Source organism: Neopelma chrysocephalum, unplaced genomic scaffold (assembly GCF_003984885.1).
Source record: "Neopelma chrysocephalum unplaced genomic scaffold, ASM398488v2 Primary Assembly neopelma1_82, whole genome shotgun sequence".
Classification (NCBI taxonomy): Eukaryota; Metazoa; Chordata; class Aves; order Passeriformes; family Pipridae; genus Neopelma; species Neopelma chrysocephalum.
The window spans coordinates 4734330-4756577 of NW_020897744.1; the positions used below are offsets into that span (position 1 = coordinate 4734330).

Consider the following 22248-nt stretch of genomic DNA (forward strand, 5'->3'; position numbering starts at 1 on the left):
CTCCGCGCCCCCATTGGCCGAGCCGCCAGAATCCGCGTGGCGCTGCGCACTCCCATTGGCCGAGACGCGGCGCCCTCGCTGTTCCGCATTTCTATTTGTCGAGCCGCCGGAGCCCGCCCACCGCTCCGCGCTCTCATTGGTGAGGCGCTTTGCCCGCCCGGCGAGGGACGGAGCGCTCGGTGATTGGACGGCGCCGGTGCCCGCGCGGGCGCTGATTGGCTGTGGGCGGGGGCGCCCTGAGGGGGGAGTTTGAGCGAGGCGGGAAACGGCGGAGGCGGCACCGCCGGGATCGGGATCGGACACTGGGCACCACACCGGACACCGGGTTCGGGCTCAGGCACCCGGGGATCGGGCACCGGGATCGGGCACGGCCTCAGGCTCCACACCGCTCTCGGTCCGCGGCCCCCGAGCGGCAGGGGTGGCCCCGCTCCCCAGTAGCGCCCTGCGGTTCCCGTCTCCCCTCAGCCATGTCGGTGGATCCCATGGCCTACGAGGCGCAGTTCTTCGGGTTCACCCCCCAGACGTGCATGCTGCGCCTGTACATCGCCTTCCAGGACTACCTGTTCGAGATGATGCTGGTGGTGGAGGGCGTGATCCTCAAGAAGCTGGACGCGATCCCCGGCTGCCAGATCGGCCCTTCCCAGATCCGGAAATGCACCGAGAAGTTCCTGCTCTTCATAAAGGACCACTTCGACAAACTCTTCGGTAGGATGGAAGAGGTGCTGCTGCAGCTGGTGCTGAACATCCCCAGGAACGTGCTGCTGCCCGAGGACAGGGTGCACGAGCAGTATCCTTACGGCAAGGAGGAATTCCAGGCGCTGCAGGAGGAGCTGCAGCAGCTGCAGCAGCAGTGCAGGGCCGAGGCGGCCGCGGGGGAGGCTCTGAGGGCCGAGCTGGAGGAGCAGAAGGCTGTCACGGCAGAGCTGGAGAAGATCTTGCAGTGGTTTGATGGGCTTGAGAACATCTGCAGGGAGCACGGGATCGGCAACTTCAAGGAGAGCTTGGCCTTCCTGACACAGAACTCTAAGAAGCTGCAGGATGCGCTGAAAGATGTCAAGGAGAAGAGCAAAAAAATGGAGCAGCGTGATCAGTTATTGTAAAGGAAATGCTGGAAAGGCAACAGAAGTCGTTTAGAGAGCTTGCTTAAATGGTAGAGGCTTGTCTTTCCCTTACTCCTCTCATCCTGCCAGGATCTGGACTAAAAGTTGAACTCCCTAGGGAGGAAATCCTGTAAAATGTAACTCGGATTGGTGATCTGGAATAAATTTTGGGTTGGATAACCTGGATGTGAAGGTGTCTTCCTGGCCATTGAACGTTACCTTTGAACACAACACAGCACGTGCCTATTTTAAGGATTATAAAAACCAGTCTCATTAAGGCTTGCAGGAATGTTTCGCTGGGTTTCCAGTCTGATGGCAGTGCAGGTGATGGTGTCACGAGAACATGGGGATGTTACAACCCGCCCCAGAAAAAGGGGAGGGGGTAACCCAGGTTCTTATCAATAATTCCTTTGGGGTGGATTAGAGTGAAACAACACTGAATAATCAGTGTTTGAAAACATCTATAGGTAGGGTTTATTTAAACATATATAAGTAGGGTTCATTTTAACAATTTTGTTTGAACAGGTGTGTTAGCATTTTGGGTGTTATCATCTATATCATCTGTAACAATATGGCATAGGGACAACCTCTGGGGGGGAAAATGCATAAGGGAGAGAAAGGAAAGACAGGATAAGGGTAAGGGAAAGAAAGGAAAGACAGGATAAGGGTAAGGGAGAGTAAGGGAAGGCAAAGATGAGAGTGGAAAGATGTACATAGTCACCACCCACGGGGTCCAGCGATGGAACTCGGTAGTTGCAGCTTCCATGTCTGTCAGTTGAAGTGGTGGCCTTGATCCACTGGGGGAGAAGGAGGGAAGCCCCCACACTCAAAGAAGTTATGAGTTACTATATCCATGGATGGTGTCCCAGGCCATGTCACAAGCCTCCAGCATCTCCTGGGCCTGCACAGAGTTCCTGTGAAGGGCCTGGGAAAAAGGGTTTTCCTGCCTTTTAAGATTGGCAGAGTGGGGGATGGGTTTTGATGGGCCATCAGAGGTATAATGCAAAAGTCCTGCAGAAGCCTGCAGAAGTCCCTTGGCAATCCTAGAATGCACAAATCATGAACCATTTCAGTCTCTGACAGGGGACTTTTCCAGCTCCCCAAGGAGTTGCCTGGCACTGGCTGTGATGCCTTTCCCTGTGTTTGTAAAGCCAACAAGTAGGAAGTGCCTGGAGGAGAACAACACAGGGATGCTGTTGACAAGGCTCTGATGAGATCTGTTGGCATCAAACAGAATTTCAGCCCAGGTTCTGGAATCTCAGGGTTCTTCACCACTCCACGTGTGCTTGCAGAGAGGGAACTTGAGTTTTCCCTCCAGAGAAGCCACTGGAGGAAATGAGCACCTACTTGAGCTTATGTTGCTTTGCGTATATATTTTGTTGGTTTGTTTTTATTTTTGTTGCCCAGTGTCTTTTTTCTACTGAATAGCAAAGGTCCTTTTATTCATGTTTCATTAGATTTTCCTGTAAAATTGTTGTGAAGACTGATGAGCTGGAGTTCTTTGAACTCACTTAACGAACCTTGTTCTCTCTGTACATGATTAAAAATCCCTGACAATCTGTGCATCCTTCCACGGCAGGTTTTTATCTCCTGTTTAATCCTATCATTACATCAATATTAATTTCTACTTTATTAGCATAGAGGTTTAAAAGGCAGTAAACTTGTGAATCGTTTTGGAGTGACTGCAATAAAAAAAATGTATTAAAGACATAAAATACACTTTGGAATTCTTTCTTCCCTGACTTCTGAAGGCCTCAGCTGGATAAAACCAGTGTCTTGAACCATTATTGCCTTGGTGTAGGACTGGAGACTTGTGGGTTCACGCAATAAAAAATGACTCAGCAGCCACTGCTCAAATCCTCACAGGGGGAATTAATGTCTGATCTTGAGCTCCAGACCTCTGCAGGAATGTTGGTGTGTGTGGAAATTATTGTTCGGGGAGGAAAAAAATAGGGAATAAGATTAAAATTGACTTGCTTTTTTTAGAAAACAACTTAATGACTTCAAAGTTACCCAGTGTTCCCTAACCTGAAAAGTAGAAAAATGTGATTAATGCAACATCCACTGTAGAGAATCTCACTGCAAAAGTTGTGTCTTTTTTTACCATTACCATCAGTTTTGTTGCAAAATCAAGAAGCTGCTGTCTGTAAATTGACTACAAATATGTAGATATTGTTTCATTTAATGCTAAACTGGGCAGAGGAACATGTAGAAGATCTCACTTGGCAGCAGAGGGCACCAGCAGCCCGGCCCAGGGCTCAGCTCCACAAAGGCTTGGTCTGTTTTTCCCTCTCTGTGTAACTTTCCTGGGCACCAACAATTATCGTGTCTCCTCAGAGGAATCAGGTTTTTTATCCTTAATTAACAGGAGACACTTTTCCTGGGTGTTTCCTGCCAGGAGTGACTGCACACGTGTTTGCAGGAAGCTGGATCCTACTGAGTTCATACCCCCCAACGCTGTATTTTCCTTTAAAAGAGGAATTATTTCCATTTTCACTCTTTTCTCCTCTCCTGACCCGGCAGTTCCCACTGTGCCAGGGTCCTTCCCAGCCCATTCCTCCCAGCTGGAAGGGTGGGGGAGCAGGGAGGACTGGGCATGATGGTTGTGCTGGGCTGTGCCCGACTGCACCCACCACCTGACCCCTGGGATTTTGGTTTGCTGCTGTATCATCAAACAGAGAAATGTGGCAAGAACTAAATCTGATATTGAACATCCCACCCTCCTGCTGTGGAAATCCATGCACACCAGCCTCACACCCTCCCGGGAATACCCCTTCCTACCTGCACCCAGAAGTGACGTCCTGCCACGTGTGCTCCCGTCACTCCGGTCACTACAATTAAATATTTCACAATAAATTATATCCTGATGCTCCTGGAACGGTGCTGGAGGCACCTTTGGCCAGGACCCACCACCCTCAGGCAGCAGGCTTGTGGAACCACAGAATTGTTTGGGTGGGAAAAACCCTCTGGGATCATCGAGTCCAACCAGCGCTGCCACGGCCACCACTGACCGTGTCCCCAAGTGCCACATCCACATTTCCCATGGGACTGGTGAGGCATTTCCAACCCCAAATCACATCCATTTGTTTTTGGTGTCCCTCGAGGTTCAGACCTCTTTGAGCAGCTCCACATACCTCAACTCCATCCTCAGTGGCCTCCCTGTCTGCCATTGTCCCGCTCTCCAGCAGCTCCCGTCCCTCCAGAGGCAGATCCAGAGTGCTGGAGCAGCAGTGCCCATGGCACACATCCCATCAGTGCCAGCAGCACAGGCACAAGGCAGCAGGGACAGGTGGCACCAGGCTGCTGCAGGAGCAGGACCTGGGACTGGCTTGGAAAGGAAGGGGAGAACTTCCACCTGGATGATTTTAATGCTCCTTTTCTCTCCGTGCTTGTGCGCAGCCGGAAGATTCAGAGCCCCAGGCTGGGAATGAGGTGCTTTGTAACACCCAAGGTAAGAAACACAACCAGCTGTTGTTAAAATGTTACCAAGAGCCTTTTGCAAAGGAAACAGCCTCATTGTTGGGCTCTTGGTCCAAGGAAACCCCCTCAGCAGAGCTGGGGTCTGACGGGAACAAAGCCACTGGTTTTCCTATCAGGATAACACACAGTCCTGATCCAGGGACATGCAGGAGCCCCAAAACTCCATGGAGCTGGGCATGTCCTGGATGCTGGATCCACCTTTGGATGGGGAACAGCTTTGAGCCAGTGGCTACTGGGATTATCAAGCTTCCAGCATAACCCACTCCAGGGAATAAAAGCATTTGCAGCTGGATTTGCAGGGAAGGAGCCAGCACTGTGTCCCAGGGTGGTGGTGTCCCCAAAATGCCCTGCAAACCCCTGGGGTTCAGTACTTGGTATAAGGGGGAAAAAGAAGAATAAAATCAAGAATATTTCTGGCAGCTTTCACAGCTTGTTAGAGCACTCGGGGCTGGGCAATGCAGCCCTCCTTAACTTAGACACTGAGTGATGGTGTAATTAGCAGCCGTTAATGAACCCACACCTGGCAAAATGCCAGCCTGGGGCTGGGGAGGGGGGGGTTACCATATGCCTCCTCATTAAAAGCTTTAATTACAGGCAGGAAATGCTGGTGGCAGCCACACACTTTAATTGCTTCACCTCAAGCTGGCGGTGGGTCAGCTCCTGCCTTTGCCATCCCAGGGTGGCTTGAGGCTCCCATTCCCGTCCTCATCCCACAGCAGGGCTGGAGGGACCAACAGGGTGGGGGAAAACGATAATTTTTTATTATAATGACAAAAAAACCCCCTGTTATTCAAAAAAAATTTTCTTTCACAGGGATTTTGGCTGGCACAGACTGAGCAAGAGCATCTCCCCTCCTGAATAACCACGTGGAACCTCCAAATAAAAACTAATAGAGATGGACAGGCAGGGAGGCAGAGACAGCTGGGTGCTGGGAGTTATCCCAGCTGGTGAGAGCAGCAGCAATTCCCTGATGTGTTTGCACATCACACACCGTGAAATCAGGGGGAGGGAACACACCAAGTGCCCCAGTGGGATTTCCGGAGAGCTGCCCTGGTGCCGCCTCCCCCTGCACCCCAGAGCTGGCAATAAAATAAATGGGGCACAGAAAATGGGCATTCAGCTCCCATTAGTGGCAAAACAGTGATTTACTCAAGCGAAGAAACCTGGCTGCTGATGGCCCCTGGCCCTGTTTGCTGGACCTCCCTGGAAACTGCTTTAGAGAAGAACATGGTAAATGCTTTTTCCTGCTCAAGGAGAAGAAAAGAAAAAACATGGAAATGTTTGGCAACAAAGGAATCACTTTCATAAATAAGATTAATTTTTTTCCCCCTAATTAAGCCACAGGAAAGAGGGAATGGGATTAAAGAGGTTCTGCTGGAGGGAAGCCTTGGAGGCAGCTGTGCTCGATGTGGAGCAGCATGGAAAACAATAAAGGGTGAAGTTTATGATTCCTCTTTGCTGGGGACAGGAAAAATTATGTCCCTCACACAGCCCTGTATGGCTTTGGCTGCTTCCCTGGCCATTCCCCCTGCCCTGCACTCATCCTACCCACGCTGCAGTTGGGTTTGGGTTGGAAGGGACCTCAAAGATCATCCACTCCAATCTCCCTGCCATGGGCAGGGACACCTTCCACTAGACCAGAGCTGCTATGAAATCATTGCAGGAAATTTAATTTCAGCCTGAAGAGGGAAAAAAAATTATAACAAACTAAGCAAAAAATTAGAGGAATAACATCAAGGCAAGATGGAGCCTTTGGAGGTCATTTCCCTGGGTGGATCCTGCCCCAAAACCGAACACTTTGGACCCACAGCCTACAGCTGTGACCCCTCTGCTTAGTGCCTTCACACCCACCAGTAGCTCTAATTATTTTTGTCCCCTTCCCCAGCAGCTCTCCTGCACCCACACCCCTGTGTGCCCCTTGCCCAGGCAGCTGTGCCTCCAGCTCCCCTGCTCCTGGGGATTTCATTACCTCTGCTTTCCCACCTGAAAGGAAATTCTCCCACTGCTTTGCCTGCTTATCCCTCCTGGGCTCTTATTACTCCCACTTCCACAATTCAGGGTATTATTCCCTCCTGTCACCTTAATTTCCAATAATTAGTATTTGGTATAAAGCTACAGCAGACGGCAGCTCTTAATGAATATTATAATAAGCACGAAATTATAATTTAGTGCTCAAGAAATCCATTTTGATTTGCAAGAAAATGAGGGGGGAGCGGCTTCCAAGCCATTTACCTGGCTGAATCCAATCCCAAACGGAGTCCCCAGCAAGATCCTAAATGACCATAAACCTCAGGGGGCATTGAGTGGCCCTGTGGGGCACGTCACCGACCGTGTCTCAGGGCTGGATGTGCAGTTGTGGCAGTGATGTGACCCCACCAGGACACTGCATCCCTGGGGAACCAGCAATTAGATGCCTTCAGTATTTTATTTCCTCCTTGACAAAATAGTGGGGTATGGATCCACCTGGAGTGGGAAACAGCACTAATCCAGGGAAATGCTTGTTCAGTAAGGTGCTCTCAATGTCCCCATTTCCCACCTGAGCCTCTGCTGGTCCCTCATAGGGAGCTGTTTTCCTTCCCTTTGTGGTGGTGGTTGCCAGCAATTTATACAGCCACCAATTAACAGGTGGGTTTGGCACCAACAGTTATTGGGCCCTTTGTGTGTTTGGGCAGAACACACAATCCCAGGATGGTTTGGGTGGGAAGGGACCTTAAAGACCATCTCATTCCACTCCCTGCCATGGGCAGGGACACCTTCAACTATCCCAGGTTGCTCCAAGCCCCGTCCAATCTGGCCTCAAACACCTCCAGGGATGGGGCAGCCACAGCTTCTCTGGGCAACCCGTGCCAGGGCCTCACCACCCTCACAGGGAAGAATTTTTTCCCAATATCCCATCCAACCCTGCCCTCTGGCAGTTTGAAGCCATTTCCCCTTGTCCTCTCACTCCATCCCTTGTCCCCAGTCCCTCTCCAGCTCTCCTGGAGCCCCTTCATGCATTGGAAGGGGCTTTAAGGTCTCCCTGAGGCCTTCTCCAGGTGAACACCCCGAGCTCTCCAACAACAGTGACAGGGAATAAACACAGAAACCTTCACCTTTTTTCTTCTTTTTTGGTAATATAAGAACGAGAGGAATGCAGTGCCCCTGGATGCCTCTCCTGGAGGAAGGTCCCTGGAGCTGTGTGGGGTCAGCCAGCCACTCCTGTCCCATGGCACCAGAAAAACCCAGGATTTGCTGTGATTTCCACAACGAAGCCATGTGAGTTCTAACTCAGACCAACCCCAACCCCTCTTCAAAGCAAATTGCATGTTTCTTTGGAGGTAAATAGAATTAATTCAAAAAAACTTGCCCAGCCCCATTGCAGCAGGAGACTGTAACAGTTGGGGATGTGTCACCTGAGCAGGAATGTGTCCCTGAGCCTCTTCATCCAGGAAAAGCCCAAGAGGGAAAGGGGGATGAAAGGAAGGCCTCCAAGCCCCTCTCTGCTGTATCTAAAAGCACAGAGAAGGTTTAACAGCAGAGAGAACACGAGAGCATCACCCAGCCCCGTTTCAGGAACTGCACTTACACCCAGTGTCATCTCTGTGGACTTTTATTGTCATTTTCTCCTCAGTTCTACAGTACAAAAGCATGCAAAAAATAGCCTCTCTCTTCATGGTACATATTTACAGTGTAACAGCCACGTGCTGTTACAGTTCTGAGTGCATTTACATCATGCTTGAGTCATAGCAGAGCACACACAGGGTCAGAGATTGAACACCGAGTGGAACAAGAGACTTAAAGTAGAACAGGCCAAGAAATCGGAAACAGCAGCAAAAATACGGCACAGAGGATCTGAATGACACCCTCAGAAGTTGCAATCTGTTTTTTTCTTGAATTTACACGGTTTTTTGGAAAGCTTTGATTGATGGCTTGTGGTTACTGACTGAGGGCCTGGTGTCTGTGAGCAGCAGCTCTGAGTGTACATGGCTTTTCTTCAGGAAGGGGAGGAGAAAGGCAGCAACTGTCCAGCTGCTTTCCTTCCCTCATCCTATGGAAGGCTGCATTCAGAGCAACAGGGTCATGGGATAATCCAGGTTAATTCAGCTTGGGAGGGACTTGAGCAGAGCATCTTCTGTGGGAGGCTCTGGGCCAGAAAGGAATCCCTTCCACTGCTGTGCTCAGCAAACTCCACTGTAAATGTGCCCTGGTAAAGCAGGGAAGTTTGGCACCCAAACTAAGTTATATTTACACACAAAACCTCCACTATCTGCTTTCCAGTCTCCCTGCTGGACACTGGACACAGTGGTGCCCCCAGCAGGATCCCCCAGCACAGCTCTCCTGCCTCTGGAAATGTTCTTACACTGACTGAGATCCCCATCCCCTGGGGGCAGAAAGGATCCTGCCTCCCCTGCCTGTGCCATCCCACACAGAGCTGGGATCACCCATCCCAAACCAGGACCAGCTTTGCTTGTGGCAGAACAGTAACACTGAGCAGCTCTCAAGCACTGGACATGGGGGCTCTGCACCTGGAATCATGGATGAAGGTGTCCAAGAGCATAAATGATCCTGTAGGACAAAGCTCCTGGTGTTTTTGGGCAGGGAAAGCACTGAGCTGGAGAGAGCAAACAAGCTCCCAGCCACACAGCACAGATGGAGGATCTTCCCCTGGCCCCTGTGGCAGCGCTGTCGATGCCTTCGGGACACAGAGTTGTGCTGAAGGAACACGAAATTTCCCCCACTGGCTCCTCCTTGCAAGCCTGGCAATAAATAAGGAATTAAATCCCACCCTGGGAGTTGTTTTGTCGAGCCACAATTTGTTTTGCATGGAGCAGCTCCACTGTCCCCTGCCGGGCTCCCTTTGGATGCAGCTGGACACAAAGTTTGGCTTCCCACCACCAGCCCTGATGCTGAAAACCTCATTTATTTGCAAGTGTGACCATCATAGCAACACATTCCTGCCCAAAGGGTTAAAGACATGGACTGAGCATTCCTCCTTGCCAGACAGGGGAGACTAGGCCAGGATTTTTGTTTAGCACTACCCCCCAAACTGAAGGCCCAGAGCCATTAGTTGAGCAAGACAAAGAAATCTACCTCCTGTATTTCCCCCAAAAGAGAAATTTCCTTCAAAGTCCCTCAGCATTCCCAAGCTGGAAAAGCTGACAGAGCCAATGGTGCTATTGTGCTAGGGGAAAGAGGAGCCCTCCCTGGGACTCAGAGCCCAGCTAACACAGTTCAGACCATCCTGGTGCTCCAGGAACAGCACAGGTAAGTGAGGATTTGGAGGGGAAAATACAGAGCACACACAAAAGCAACAGAACGTGCCCACACCAGCTCTTCTCGCTTCTTGGAGCCCACACTGAACCCCATCCCCTCAATCACAGACACAAGCAGACAAATATTTACCCATCCAGCTAAGGAGGATCCTTTTCCTCAACAGCTAAAAGTGCTGCCTTGCCAGAGATGTTTATTTTCAAATAAACACTCTCTTTAGTCTCTTCCTTTCTTCAGAGCAGGACCAGCAGTGCTCCAAGCTACTCTAACACACACCCAAACAAGGATTTCATTACAGCTGAGTGAGAAGTAGACCCTATTTTTGCCTCTCTGTTTCTCTTGCTGCCAGGGCACCTTTTTCATCTCATTTCATGCAAGTTTTCAGCTGTACAACTCTGGCTGCTTCCTGGACCTGTGGGAACAGCTCCGGAAGGATTTCTTTCAGCTGAAAGGGCAAATATTTCAAAGTACATTTTGGGATAATGATAAAAAAACATCCATTCCCCTCCAAAACTGAAGTGATGCTTTAGCTACCACTAAAGGAACACGACATGGAGTTAATTTGTAAATTATAATTTGTTTGGTTGCATTAACTGAGGCTGAGAACAGCCCTCCTGCAGCCTTGCCCTGCCAGCTCCCACCCCTTGGGCATCACTAAAATAACCCCAGCTGCCTGGATTAGCAAATTATTCTTACCACATATTAAAAATACAAGAACTAACCCCATGTTTGCATTCCTAGAGCTCTTTGAGCACGACCCAAGTATTGCTTAGAGCTCAGAAGTCGCACAGGGATAAGGCTGATCAGTACTCCCCTTTCTCCCAGGGGTAAGGTGCCTTCCTGAGATGTGACCTTGTCCCAAGGCCACTCCCTGGCCCTGCCCTGGGGACACCAGCTGGAGAAAGTCCTTTTTTCCCCCCAAACTGGAGGACAGTTTGTCCAGCTTGGCCCCTGGTGTGCAGCAGGAGCTGGTGGCACCCCAGCACAGCCCAGGTTGTATCCAGAGCCCATCCCTCCTCCTGGCCAGTCTTTTCCATCTGCAGAGCCTCCTGTGCCCTCAGATCTGCTGAGTCCCCATCTCCACTTTCACTCCCTGTCTCTGGGTACTTAAATCTTCATTACAAGGTAGCAGGATCCCAGCAAAAGGTCCAGTGTCCCAGTGGGATGGATCAGCTGGTGCAGGACCAGGGTCCCTTGGAGGATGCTGAGCACAGACAGACACACAAACAGGCAGGGTTTAGCACCTGGATGCAGCAGTGCAGAGCTCAGGCCTACAGCAGTAACCTTTCCAGGATCCAACATAATTGCCAGCTTTAAATATTAAAGGTCTCCTCAGTGAAATCCATTAGATGCAATATTATTTCCCAATTTGCCAATATTTACAGGTGAGATGTGACTGCTGGGCATCCCACCGAGGTGGCTGAGGATGAGCGAGGGGAGGTGACAGGCTGGGGACAGGCAGAAGGCACTGGCAGCAAAGCCCAGCTATGAAAACATTGGGAACCACCAAGATAGATCACAGCAAACAGAACAGGAACACCAGTATACACCAGTCACTACCAACAACCCTTGTACAGGTATCTCCTTAAACAAAAAATTAAGGAACAAAGTCCTCAGGATTAAACTTAAAAAAAAAAAAGACAGTAAGATGATTGTGTAGGAACCAAATGTAATCATGTGCTTTATTTAAGTGCTATAAAATAAGATTCCAATCCCATTGGCTTCCCGAGGGCATGTTCAGACTCCATAAGGTCCCCAAGCCCAAGGGAAAATAATGACATATATTTTGATGAATTGATGTCACTGGTTTTTACTCTCTGAATGCAAGAGTGGAATTCCAGATTATCCACACAAGTCTATTCAGGCAATAGCCATGGAAATGGCTGCATTTCCTTTTTAAGTGCAATCTCTCACCTCTTGTCAAACTGTAGAGATGAAGCTTCTAATCCAAGTTTAGAAGCAATCTATGGATAAAATAGCAGCATCAGCACATGCATAAAAATTACAGTCTTAAAATAAAATTAAAAACGAAAGCCTTAAAAAAATAAATCAAAAGATCAAGTTGTGATCTTGTGTTCTGTAGCTTTCCTTAGTCTAAGAACCCTCCACCAACATTTTCCATCCTGGGGAGCTCTCCCAGTTTGGGTGGTTTTCAGGAAATTAAGGTTTAAAAGCATCAGGTACACAAGCTAGGAGATGAGTGAGGGAAATGAATGAAATAAAATAAACCCAAAACCTGCAGCTCTTTTCAGCTTGAGAACAGGGTCTGTGGGTGCAGGACTGGGTGCAGCTGATGGGGGGCATTCCCAGCTCTTTGGGAAGAGCAGCCTTGGTTAGCAGGTGTCCCTGGTGCACTAAGCTGTTCCAGGTAGCAGCATATCCCCATGGTCCAGAGCTCTGTGACATTCCAAGGCTCACTGCATGGTGTAACTTCCATTTCACAACACTGCCCTGACTAAAGCAAGTGGGACTGACACTGTGCAAAACTGAGGGTAAGAGGAGAAGGGAAAAAAAAGAGAAAGAAAGGCATAGGGAGGGAGAGAGTGTTCACTCCAAAAGCAATATCTCATCCTCATTTAGCTGATACCCAAATTCTGCCATCAGCTCCACACCAGGAGCAGGACTGTGTCCTGACACACAGAAGTGCTTTACTCGTGCATTCAATAAAACAGTTGCCCTCTGACACAAAACCTGGCTCCGACGTTGTTTTCCCTCCTGATGCTTGAAATAAGAGAACGCAAAAACGCAAGGAAAAAGCCTCTGGGGTGAAGGACCCCTGAGAGAACGTTACAAATAAACCCACATTCCTCAGCCAAGACACCCAAGGACAGAGCCCAGGGGTGAAGCACAAGTGGAGAGCAAGGCACACACGGAGGAGGGCACGGACACCTCGCCCGAGGACTCGCTCTGCTCCTTCTGGCTGCTCTGCTCCTCCTGCCTGGTTTTCTGGGTGGGTCCCATTTTGGTGGCTTTTGTTTGGTGGTGTTTTTTTTGCTTTGCAGGCCCCAGAGGGGGTGATGAGGGCGATGGTGCTACACAACACCACGATGGGCACAACAGCAGCAGCACGTGCGTGACCGGCCGGGCGGCCTCAGGACGTGGCTTCGTCTTCACACACGTCAGGCAGCTCCGGGTCCCTGGCTCCTTCTCTGCTCCCTTGTTTTCTACAGGAATGGCAAAGGAACAAAGAGATTATAGGCACAGAGCAAGGCAGGGGGTGCTTTGTCCAACCCAAGTCAGCAATATCAATATTAAGAGGGAATAGCAATGAACCAGCCTGTTCTGCTGGCACCACAAAAACACCTCAGCAATATCCCTGAAGTGATGTGCAGCTTGTGCCTGGACACTTGCTTGGTCTCTGCACCCCAAAAACTGAGCTTTGCACTTCCCTGAATGCCCTCCTCCAGCTGCAGCATCACAAGGAGGTATCTGGTTCTTGGGGAAAGTCCTGCAGACCAGCAGCAATGTTTTCAAATTATCCAGTTTGTATTTGGAGAGTTCTGGCTTGCTTTCCTTTAATCTGATTTTTTTACAAGGATCAGAGGGATGGCTTGATCCCATAACTGCTTCTCCAAAGCCCCGCTGTAAATGGCAATAAAACTAAATGTTTCCACCAGAGCTCAGCTTGTCCTACACAAAAACTGTGCGATTTCAGCTTCTGTGAGTTTGTCTGGTCCCCAAAACAGCAGTACCCAAATCCTGAGAGCAGCAGGCATAGAATTATAACCAAAGTAACTTACTTGCATTGCACATTCACCACCATACCTTCAGCCTTTTCCTCCTATTCCTAATTTCTGATGTTTTCTCACGTAAAAGGCTTGAGCTGTACCTGCAGTCTGGGCCATCCTTGAGGAGCAACATCTCCACCCAGCCCAGCCATCCACACACAGCCCATGGCCAAGATTTGACCAGAGAAAACTGTCACTGCTCTGGACTGGATGGAGAAAAGGGGACACCTCCAGGTGCCACCCACAACATCCCACAGCAGTGACCGATGGCAGGCTGATGCCTTCACCTAAAACCCCATTTCTCCATCATGAAGATATCCACAACATCAAGGAGGTGATGATACTCCAAGAATCTGCGTTTCCCAGGGTGTCCAGCCTCACTCAGGACAGCCTGGCTGCATCATGGAATTGTGGAATGGTTTGGGATGGAAGGGGGACCTTAATGCTCATCTTGTTCCAATCCCCCTGCTGTGGGCAGGGACACCTTCAACTAGACCAGGTTGCTCAGAGCCCCATCCAACCTGGCCTCAAACATTTCCAGGGTGAGCTATCCACAACTTCCCTGGGCAATCTGCTCCAGGGAATTCTGTAGGAGAATCTGCATGGACAAGCTCTGCCATGGAGCATCAGCACTGCTGCACGTGTCTGGAGCACACAGCATTTGGGAAACGTGGGTTTGGAGCTCTGTCTGGGAACAACTCTGAAAGGACACACAGGGCTAAACCAATTTTTGAAGAAACCAGAAATGATCAAAAATCACGTTCCCTTTTCCCTCTGCTCCAGCAAAGCCCTGCAATAAACCTGACCTTGAACCCAGGGACCATTTCCCTGCGGGGGAGGCTGAGGAACAGCTCTGTCTTCAGTGCCTGTCATCACCCTCTTTAAATGACTGATCACCACATTTAGCAGCAGAGGCTCTGCTCTCTGGCACAGCCCAGCATATCCTGCTGCTCCTGCTCCCTGTCTGGGGTGTGTTCAATGCTCCCCCACCACCCTGAGCAGCCCCTGCCTCTCCAAACCCTTGTGGCAAGATGAAAGGACCCTCACAGTGCAAACACCAGCCAAAAACCTGCTGCCATGGAGCAGCAGAGACCAGGACACCAATGCTCCACAGGAACCTTGCTCATGCTGTGAGGCCTGAGGCTGGATGTGAATCCCCCTTAAATTACTCTTTGTAAGAAATAAGACTGTATTTCTGCTACATTTTCTAAGCCACAGGCAAGCAAAGCCTGACCTGTGCAATTATCCAGGAGAGGACATGGCTGTTCACCACGGGAGCTGCAGGGAGATCACAGACACTGAGGGGATTCTGTGTCCAGCAGGGAATGAGCCTCACAGCACTTCCCTCCAAAACACAGGACAGGGATGGAGTGGGACAACCTACTGAATCACAGCATATACACACCCCCCTGGCAAGTGCTTAATTCCTCCACTGAGCCCCCACTAAATACCAACACTCTGCCCCCATCCAGGCTGCTGAAGTCCCTTCCTGCCCACGGAGGAGGCAGCAGCAGGCAGTGGCACCAGCTGTCCCCACCGGCGCCACGTCAGTCCCCATCCTCCTCCCCTGCCTTCTCCTATTTTTGGAGAATCTCTGCAAGTCCTTCCTCACTCAGAGCAGGCGACATCCTGGCTCTGGCTCATCCATTTGTCTTGGAGTGATAAACCAGGAGCCAGGCAGAGCCTCCAGAGCGCCAGAGCTGCTCCCAAAGGTATTCAGAGCCATGCAGCTCTTTCCCAGCTCAGCCCAGCCCAGATCTTTCCAGGCCCAGCTGGAGGCTGTGTCCTGCCTAAGCACTGGATCCTGGGACTTCACACCAAGATGTTTGTAAGCAGCTTGTCATGGTTTGCATTAATGCTATTCTGTTATTTAACAGAATTAACTGGCCCAACCACTTCCTAGAAGGGTCTGTGCAAGTGGTTGGACAGGTGACCACGATCTGATGAAGCCCTGGCTGAGGTGGGGTTGGGTGGTCACCTGGAGCAACCAATTTCAGTCTTCTCAGTGCTGCACCAGAGGCAGAAGCACAGGGGAGCATCTGGAGCAGAGATGGCTCCACCTCTATTTCTTTTGCATCATCACTAAATAATAAACCCAAGCCCAAATTCCAAAGCTCAGCCTTTCCCAAATTCTGTAGCTATTCCCTCCACAAACATGGGGCTGAGCACCAGTTCCTGCTGACACCCCCCTGGCTTTTTTCACCCCTCCCTCCCTAAAAGCAGTTGAAATGTCAAAGAATCACAAATAGTAATAATAATTAAGAGCATTCATAAACATTAGTGTCACACACAGAGAATGAGTGCAGCAAACCTGCTCCTACAGGAAGGAGGGATGGAGCCAAATGTTCTCACTACCACACGAATCACACAGGCTGAGGAGGGGACACACAGGCTGAGGGGGTTTCTACAGCACCCAGGGGAAACACAGACACAGAATTACCTTAAAGATGGATGCAAATGTACAGATGTGTTTAAGAGGAATCTGTCCCTGAGAGCAAAACAATGAGACAAAGGAAGAAAGTGATCATGAAGATGATGGCAGCAGGCAAAGGAGCTTGTATTTCCGTGCCTTAACCAGCCTAGTGAGCAGAGTGGAATGGGGGAAGGAGCACCAGCCACATTCATTTGCAGCCTGAAGGACAGATGAGGACGGGCACTGGTACAAACCCACTCCAGCCCCTACCACTGCTGAAAGCTCCAGACAGCTTCCAGCACACTGCTGATGTCCCTGGGCCATGTAATTTAGCTCCTCTGGAGGTCTTGTATCCTATCGTGGCCTGGCATCACCACTACATGCAATGGGGCAGAGCCACAGCAGCAGTGGGCCCCTCGCTGGAGGGACCTGCCGATGGTGGATCATTCCAGAGGAAAATCCTGTGCCACAGCCTTGGTCCTGTGAGGATACCTACCTGCATGTGGGGCATGGCTCTTCCCACAAGACATGTAGTTCTCTCTGCAGTGAAAACTGGTAAGGTTTCTGGTTGGGTTTCACTCTGTCTGACAGCTTGATGTGGTCCCTACCCAAAATCTCCCCGGGACTGGAGAGACAGACACCGAGCACCAACAGAGACCAAGGGAGCATCTTTAGTGGAAACATCTGGCAAATTTAAACCCAACCTGCAGTTCTTCCCTTGTCAAAGCTGATGCTATAATCTTGGCTGACCGAGGAGAACCTCTGCAGCCTATTTTTGAGCAGCCCTATGGCACTGAGCCCTGGAACTCTCTCAGCACAAAGTCCCTGCAAGGCAGGTGCCTCCAGGCTGCTTTGGGAGAAGCTGTTTCTGCTTGGAGACCTGGGTCAGACACTTTTTTTACCTCCTTTTCCCCCTTGGCTTCCTCCTGCCTAACTTACATGGATAATATGGCCTTAGGGGCAGTGATGGCTGTTTTGCTCTCTTTCTGGGAAGGCTGGAAACAGAGTAGGCTTTTTAAATATCAACTGATCCCTCATATAGGAGCCGACAACCACATTTCATCAATAGCAATAGCAGCCATAATGGGAAAGTAAATTGGGTCTGTCAAAACACAGCAATTAATTTGATAGGTAGTAGCTGCAATTAATGAGAGCAATAAAATGTGGTGAAGCCAGTGCTGACTCAATTAGGAGAAATCTGGAGCAGGCAGAAGAAATGCAGCAAACACAAACCCAGAACTCAGCTGTGAACAGCTGGGCTTAAAAAAAAAATACTGTGAAACTGGAAAATTAGAAAGAATCAGTTGCTTCTGCAGCCACTGCTAATGATGGGCTTGAACCTGGCCACAGTGTGCAGGACCTGCAGGGCTCCATGAATCACTGCCTCTCTGGGAGATCCTGCATGAAAGGCAGGATCCAGGGACACCTGGACACCACCCCAGTGACAGGGTAAGGTGACAGCTGGCAGCACTCACACGACTCTGGGTGTGCAAAACAAGAACTGCTAAATGGGGGCATCTTCATTTCAGTTCCTCTCCACCTGCTGAGTGTGCCTGCACTTAACAGCTGCCTCTTAAGCTGTTCAGTGCTGATAAACAGAGCAATAAATAACAGCCATGAGAGGGTTTGCTTCCTCCAGGTCTAAGGAGTGCTAAAAAAGCCTTCTCTCCTCCCAGTATTAACTTAAGAACTATTTCAAATCATGGGTGTCTTAATGGTGTCCTCTAAAGGAATCAAGGCTATGAACATGAAAGCTCCCCTGCTATGGCATGAAGCATTTCCAGCTACAGAGCCCAGCACACTGTGTAGGTAATGCAGGGAGAAATGAACAAAGATTCAGCCACATGACTCAGCTTCCTCCTCTCCAAATCCCAAAGAGTGAGCTTGAAGGACAGCTCCATTTTAAGAATCATCAATTAGGCATCAAATGCCAGAAAGCAGGCTCAGCTGCCAGAGGATTTCCTGCAAAATACATCCTCAGAATGGGCACAGATATAAGATGCTTGAGGCAGCAGTGAGTGGGGCTCCAGCAATTTCCCATGCAGCCCAATTAAATAAATTGAATGCGAAACTGGAGTTTTCTAATTGCTTTTCTTTTTCTCTTCCGTAGCAACACAATGAGTTGTTTCCTACCTATAACTAGAAGGAGATGCAATTACAAAAGCTGATTTAGCTCTCTCTAAAGACACTACCACTGGGGAGGAGGAGCTCTGTGGAGGAGAGCTTGGGAATGTGGGGCTCATTTTTGTCTCAGCCCCTTGTGGGCAACCACAGGTCCAGAGAGCAGCGATGGCTGCAGGCACTGCTCTTCTGCCAGCTCCCAGTTCTGGGGTCCCCTGTCCAGCTACAAGGGTGCTGGACATGCAGAAACCCTGCAGAGCCTTTACTACATCAATATTCTCTGTTCCTGCAAGATCCTAAAAATTTATAGCAACGTCGACTCACTCGAAATTTTTTTTAACTAACACAGTGCTATTCATAACATTGGCACTGATATTATACTTTATGTGCGTATTAAGGGGTGTTCTTCTAGGGAACAACCCACTATGAATTAAGGACTGGATGAGCTTAGTGTCTACTCTGTTTGTCCCTGTGGAAATAACACTGTAATCAAGAGTGAACAATGAACATTCCCATTTAGACTCGGTTCACTTACAATTAATGTCATTAGATGCAACACATCTATTTAAATTTGAAGCAATTTTCATTAGATTCAGCCAGTAAAGCATTTTCCAAAGTTTGAAATAATAATAATCCACATTCCTTAAAAGGAGCATCCCCGCTGTAGTGTTTAATATACAACATTTTGTTGAAGAGACTTGGCCAGTGTTTTCCTTTTAAACAGAAGGGGTTTGAGACAGGTTCTCAAAGCTCCAGTTATGCGTGAATTAATTTAGGATAAAGTCAATTGTTACTGCCAAAACCTGGCACTGATGGCATGAGACTGAGAAATTAAGAGCAGGGATTAGTGCAGTGGAGAACTGGCACATTCAAAGGCCATTCACAATAATTTTGGACATTACACTGGCTGGGCAGAGGCCAGCCCAGCATGGCCACAGCTCCATCCCTGGCCTGAAAAGTTTTTATAAACTAAGGGCACTGGACACAGCAGCACAAAAGTGGAAATTATACACTTTAAAAAAAAACCCTTTAGTCTGTACAAGGAGCCTGAATAAAACACAGGGCTGGAATGAGCAGAGACAGGGAAAGATGCTGGGTTTGTATAAGCTGAGAAGAATTGGACCAGCAACTTTACAAAGGAGGCAAATAAAAGTGGAGGCTTACAGCTGATGTTAAAGGCCTAAAATGATTTTAAAAAGGATTAGACACTGATTATGTGGCTGATCAGAAGCTTCACAGCTATGTGAGATCAAATGAACTTTACTTATTCTGGGAAGATAATAAAGCACCAGCTCCAGGCAGGAAGCAGCCACAGGGTTAAGGAGTTTTCCCACTAGATGGGTAGTTGGTGGCACAGGTTTTCAAGCACCTCAAGTGAAGGTGGGAGGGAACAGGTCCCTCTTGGAAATAGGCTCAGTGTGATCACCTTGAAATATCAGTTCAGGCAGGGTTTGAAAAGAAGCAATCCTGCCTTGCTCTGAGTGAGCTGTCAGGGACACTGGGAAGAATAAAATACATTTTTCTTTGAATTTAGTAAATGTTTCCCTATCTCAGAGTAATGCAATGCAGGGACCAGGAATGATAGTTGAAGATATGGGTAGGGACGTGTGTCCAATTAGCAATAACTAATTTGGAAGGCAATGAGCCAAGGGAAACAAATGAGGACAAATCCCTTGTGCTAAGCTGTGACTGCCACGCTCCAGAAATGTCCCACAGCAGCACTCGTGTACAGGGTGTTAAAATGTTAAAGTGCTGTCAGGCCCTGGACTCCAAGGCAGAGTCTCCAGTGAAACCTCCAATACACAGTTGGGACCTAAAGCATTATCATCCTTAATTGAGCTGAGCCCTCAAATCCCCACACACCTGTGAGGCAGAGAGAGACTCCTCCAATTGCATTGTCAGTGGTGCAGTGAGAATCAGCACACCCTCAGGGGAGTCTGCCAGGCATGGTGCTGGGATTTTGGGTGGAAAAGCATCATTTTGGGACGACACAGCTTTGTTGTGAACCAAGCCTTACAGATCCTGTGGGGTGAGAACTTTACTTATAGAAAAATAATTGTCCCAGATCAAGCTAATGGTCCAGCTGGTACTTACTGGACTGATGGCCCAGAATCCTGTCTCTGAAAGGAATTAGTGATAAAAATTAGGGAGGAATAGTAAGAACCAAGTAAAGGGCAGAGGAATTCTCTCCCCACCCCTGTACATACAGAACATCATGTTTAAATGCTGCTGCTGAACCTATTAGTCATTAATATGTCTATTCCCTTTTTAATCCCAATACAGCCATTTATACCCTGCCTCCAAAATATCCTGCTGCAACATGTTCCACTATTTCACAACTGTCAGTGTGAAAAAATACTGTATGTGCTCTCAAATGAAAAAGGAATTTCAAAGTGTTCTTTGTCTGCCCACGTGTCTCTGCTCAGATTTGGGCCCCAGACCACAGTCAAACCCCATCGTCTCATTTTGAGTTTAAAAAGCACACAAACTGCTCATCTGGTACCATTTCTGTTGTCCATAAAAAGGAGAGAAGAATTAAACCCTCTAATATGTATCTAGACTAGACTCTAATTAAACTTATTTTGCTTCACCAGTCTCTAATGGATCTTTGATCACAGCGTATTATAAACTAACAGGTAAAAAACCAGACCCAAGTTTAGCACCTTGCATGTGTTTAGGCCAGACCCATCTTACAGAGAGAACTGCATCTATGAAAAGAGCTTTTAGGCTGTATTAATGCATTGTATTTCAATCTGAGAGGACTTGAGGTAGATTTTATCTTCAGTATTTGTTTTAGAGGGGAGTTTTGTCCTCAAATGCTACAGAAAAGATTTGCAAACTGCCTCCTCCACCCTCCCCACACACCTTTGCTCTGCCAGGCAAGGATGTGGATACCTACATCAGCAAATTCCCTGGGGCAGACATGGATCTCTCCTCCCGCCTCGCCTGGACCTCGAAGGGATTTCCAAAGGAGCGTTTTCTTAGCATGGCCTTCACCAGGATCTTGGAGGAAGAAAAACAGACCAGTGAGAACAGCAGGACCGACTCCTTGAAGGCAGTTCAGAGGAGTAACAACAGCTTCTTCAATAATTCAACAGACATTTAACAGCATTACAGCAAAGAGCACGAAGTGAAGGAACCCACAGAACAGCTACTCGACACTCAGGCTGCTGCAGTGCTCTGGCACAACAAGTTCACACTGGGTGGAAAGGCCAAGCTTCCCAGGCCAGCAGCACATGTGTCCCCTCTCCAAACCTCCTCCACCAGCTGAAGGCTTCAGCAAAGCCCCACGCTCTTGCCCAGCCCAGAGGATGTGGCTGTGGTTTGTACCTACCACAGCTGGCAAACTGGGGATGGTCTTCACCGAGTTCTTCACCTCCTCCTCGGTCACCTCCACCACGGAGCAGTGCTCCTCCTCCAGCGGCAGCGGCTCCTCTCCGCCCCGGGTCAGCCAGGGGTGCACCTGGGGAGAGACAGACACAGCTCTGGCTCTGCCTCCCACACCAGAGCTCTGTGATGGTGGGGTGGGAGGGAAATGGGGCGTAGGGTTGAGCTGTTCTGCTCCATTTTCCACTCCCAGCAGTGCTTTTCAACCAGCTGCCTTGGAAATTTCAGTCACCGCAACGTAAGAAAGATATTGAGCCACTAGAGAGTGTCCAAAGGAGGGCAATGAAGGTGATGAAGGGCCTTGAGGGGAAGCTGTGTGAGGAGCAGCTGAGGGCATTTGGTGTGTTCAGCCTGGAGAAGAGGAGAAACCTCGTTGCAGTCACAATTTCCTTGGGAGGGGTAGAGGAGGAGCAGGCCCTGAGCTCTGCTTTGTGGGGACCAGGGACAGCACCCAGGGAATGGCCTGGAGTTGTGTCAGGGGAGGTTTAGGTTGGATCTCAGGAAAAGGTTCCTCCCCCAGAGGGTGGTTGGGCACTGACCAGGCTCCCCAGGGCAGTGGGCACAGCACCAAGGCTGCCAGAGCTCAAGGAGCGTTTGGACAATGCTCCCAGGCACAGGGTGGGATTGTTGGGGTGTCTGTGCAGGGCTATAAGGGCTGGAGTTGATGATCCTTGTGGGTCCCTTCCAACTCAGCATATTCTGTGACTGTGATTTTGGTGCCTGGACAAATGGGATCCCCTAATGCCCAGTGCTGTCACATCCACTGCCA

At 49.3% G+C, this 22248-nt stretch overlaps 2 protein-coding genes across 4 annotated transcripts in view; one reads left to right on the top strand and one right to left on the bottom strand.

Annotated features, from left to right (window-relative positions):
• Positions 1-253: 253 nt before the first annotated feature.
• MIS12 (MIS12, kinetochore complex component) lies at positions 254-1444 on the top strand. The gene has a single exon (XM_027691000.1). It carries the CDS (start codon positions 468-470, stop codon positions 1098-1100), a length of 633 nt encoding a protein of 210 aa, XP_027546801.1. The 5' UTR covers positions 254-467; the 3' UTR covers positions 1101-1444.
• A 6709-nt stretch (positions 1445-8153) lies between these two features.
• Positions 8154-22248, bottom strand: part of CAMKK1 (calcium/calmodulin dependent protein kinase kinase 1) — a 92932-nt gene continuing 78837 nt past the window's right edge. For all 3 annotated transcript variants that reach the window (XM_027690931.1, XM_027690933.1, XM_027690932.1), the window contains exons 14-16: positions 21427-21555; positions 20992-21095; positions 8154-12994 (exon numbers count right to left, since the gene is read on the bottom strand). In XM_027690931.1, coding sequence (XP_027546732.1) covers positions 12922-12994; positions 20992-21095; positions 21427-21555 — 306 coding nt within the window. In that variant the 3' untranslated portion in view covers positions 8154-12921. The remainder of the gene's footprint in view (positions 12995-20991; positions 21096-21426; positions 21556-22248) is intronic.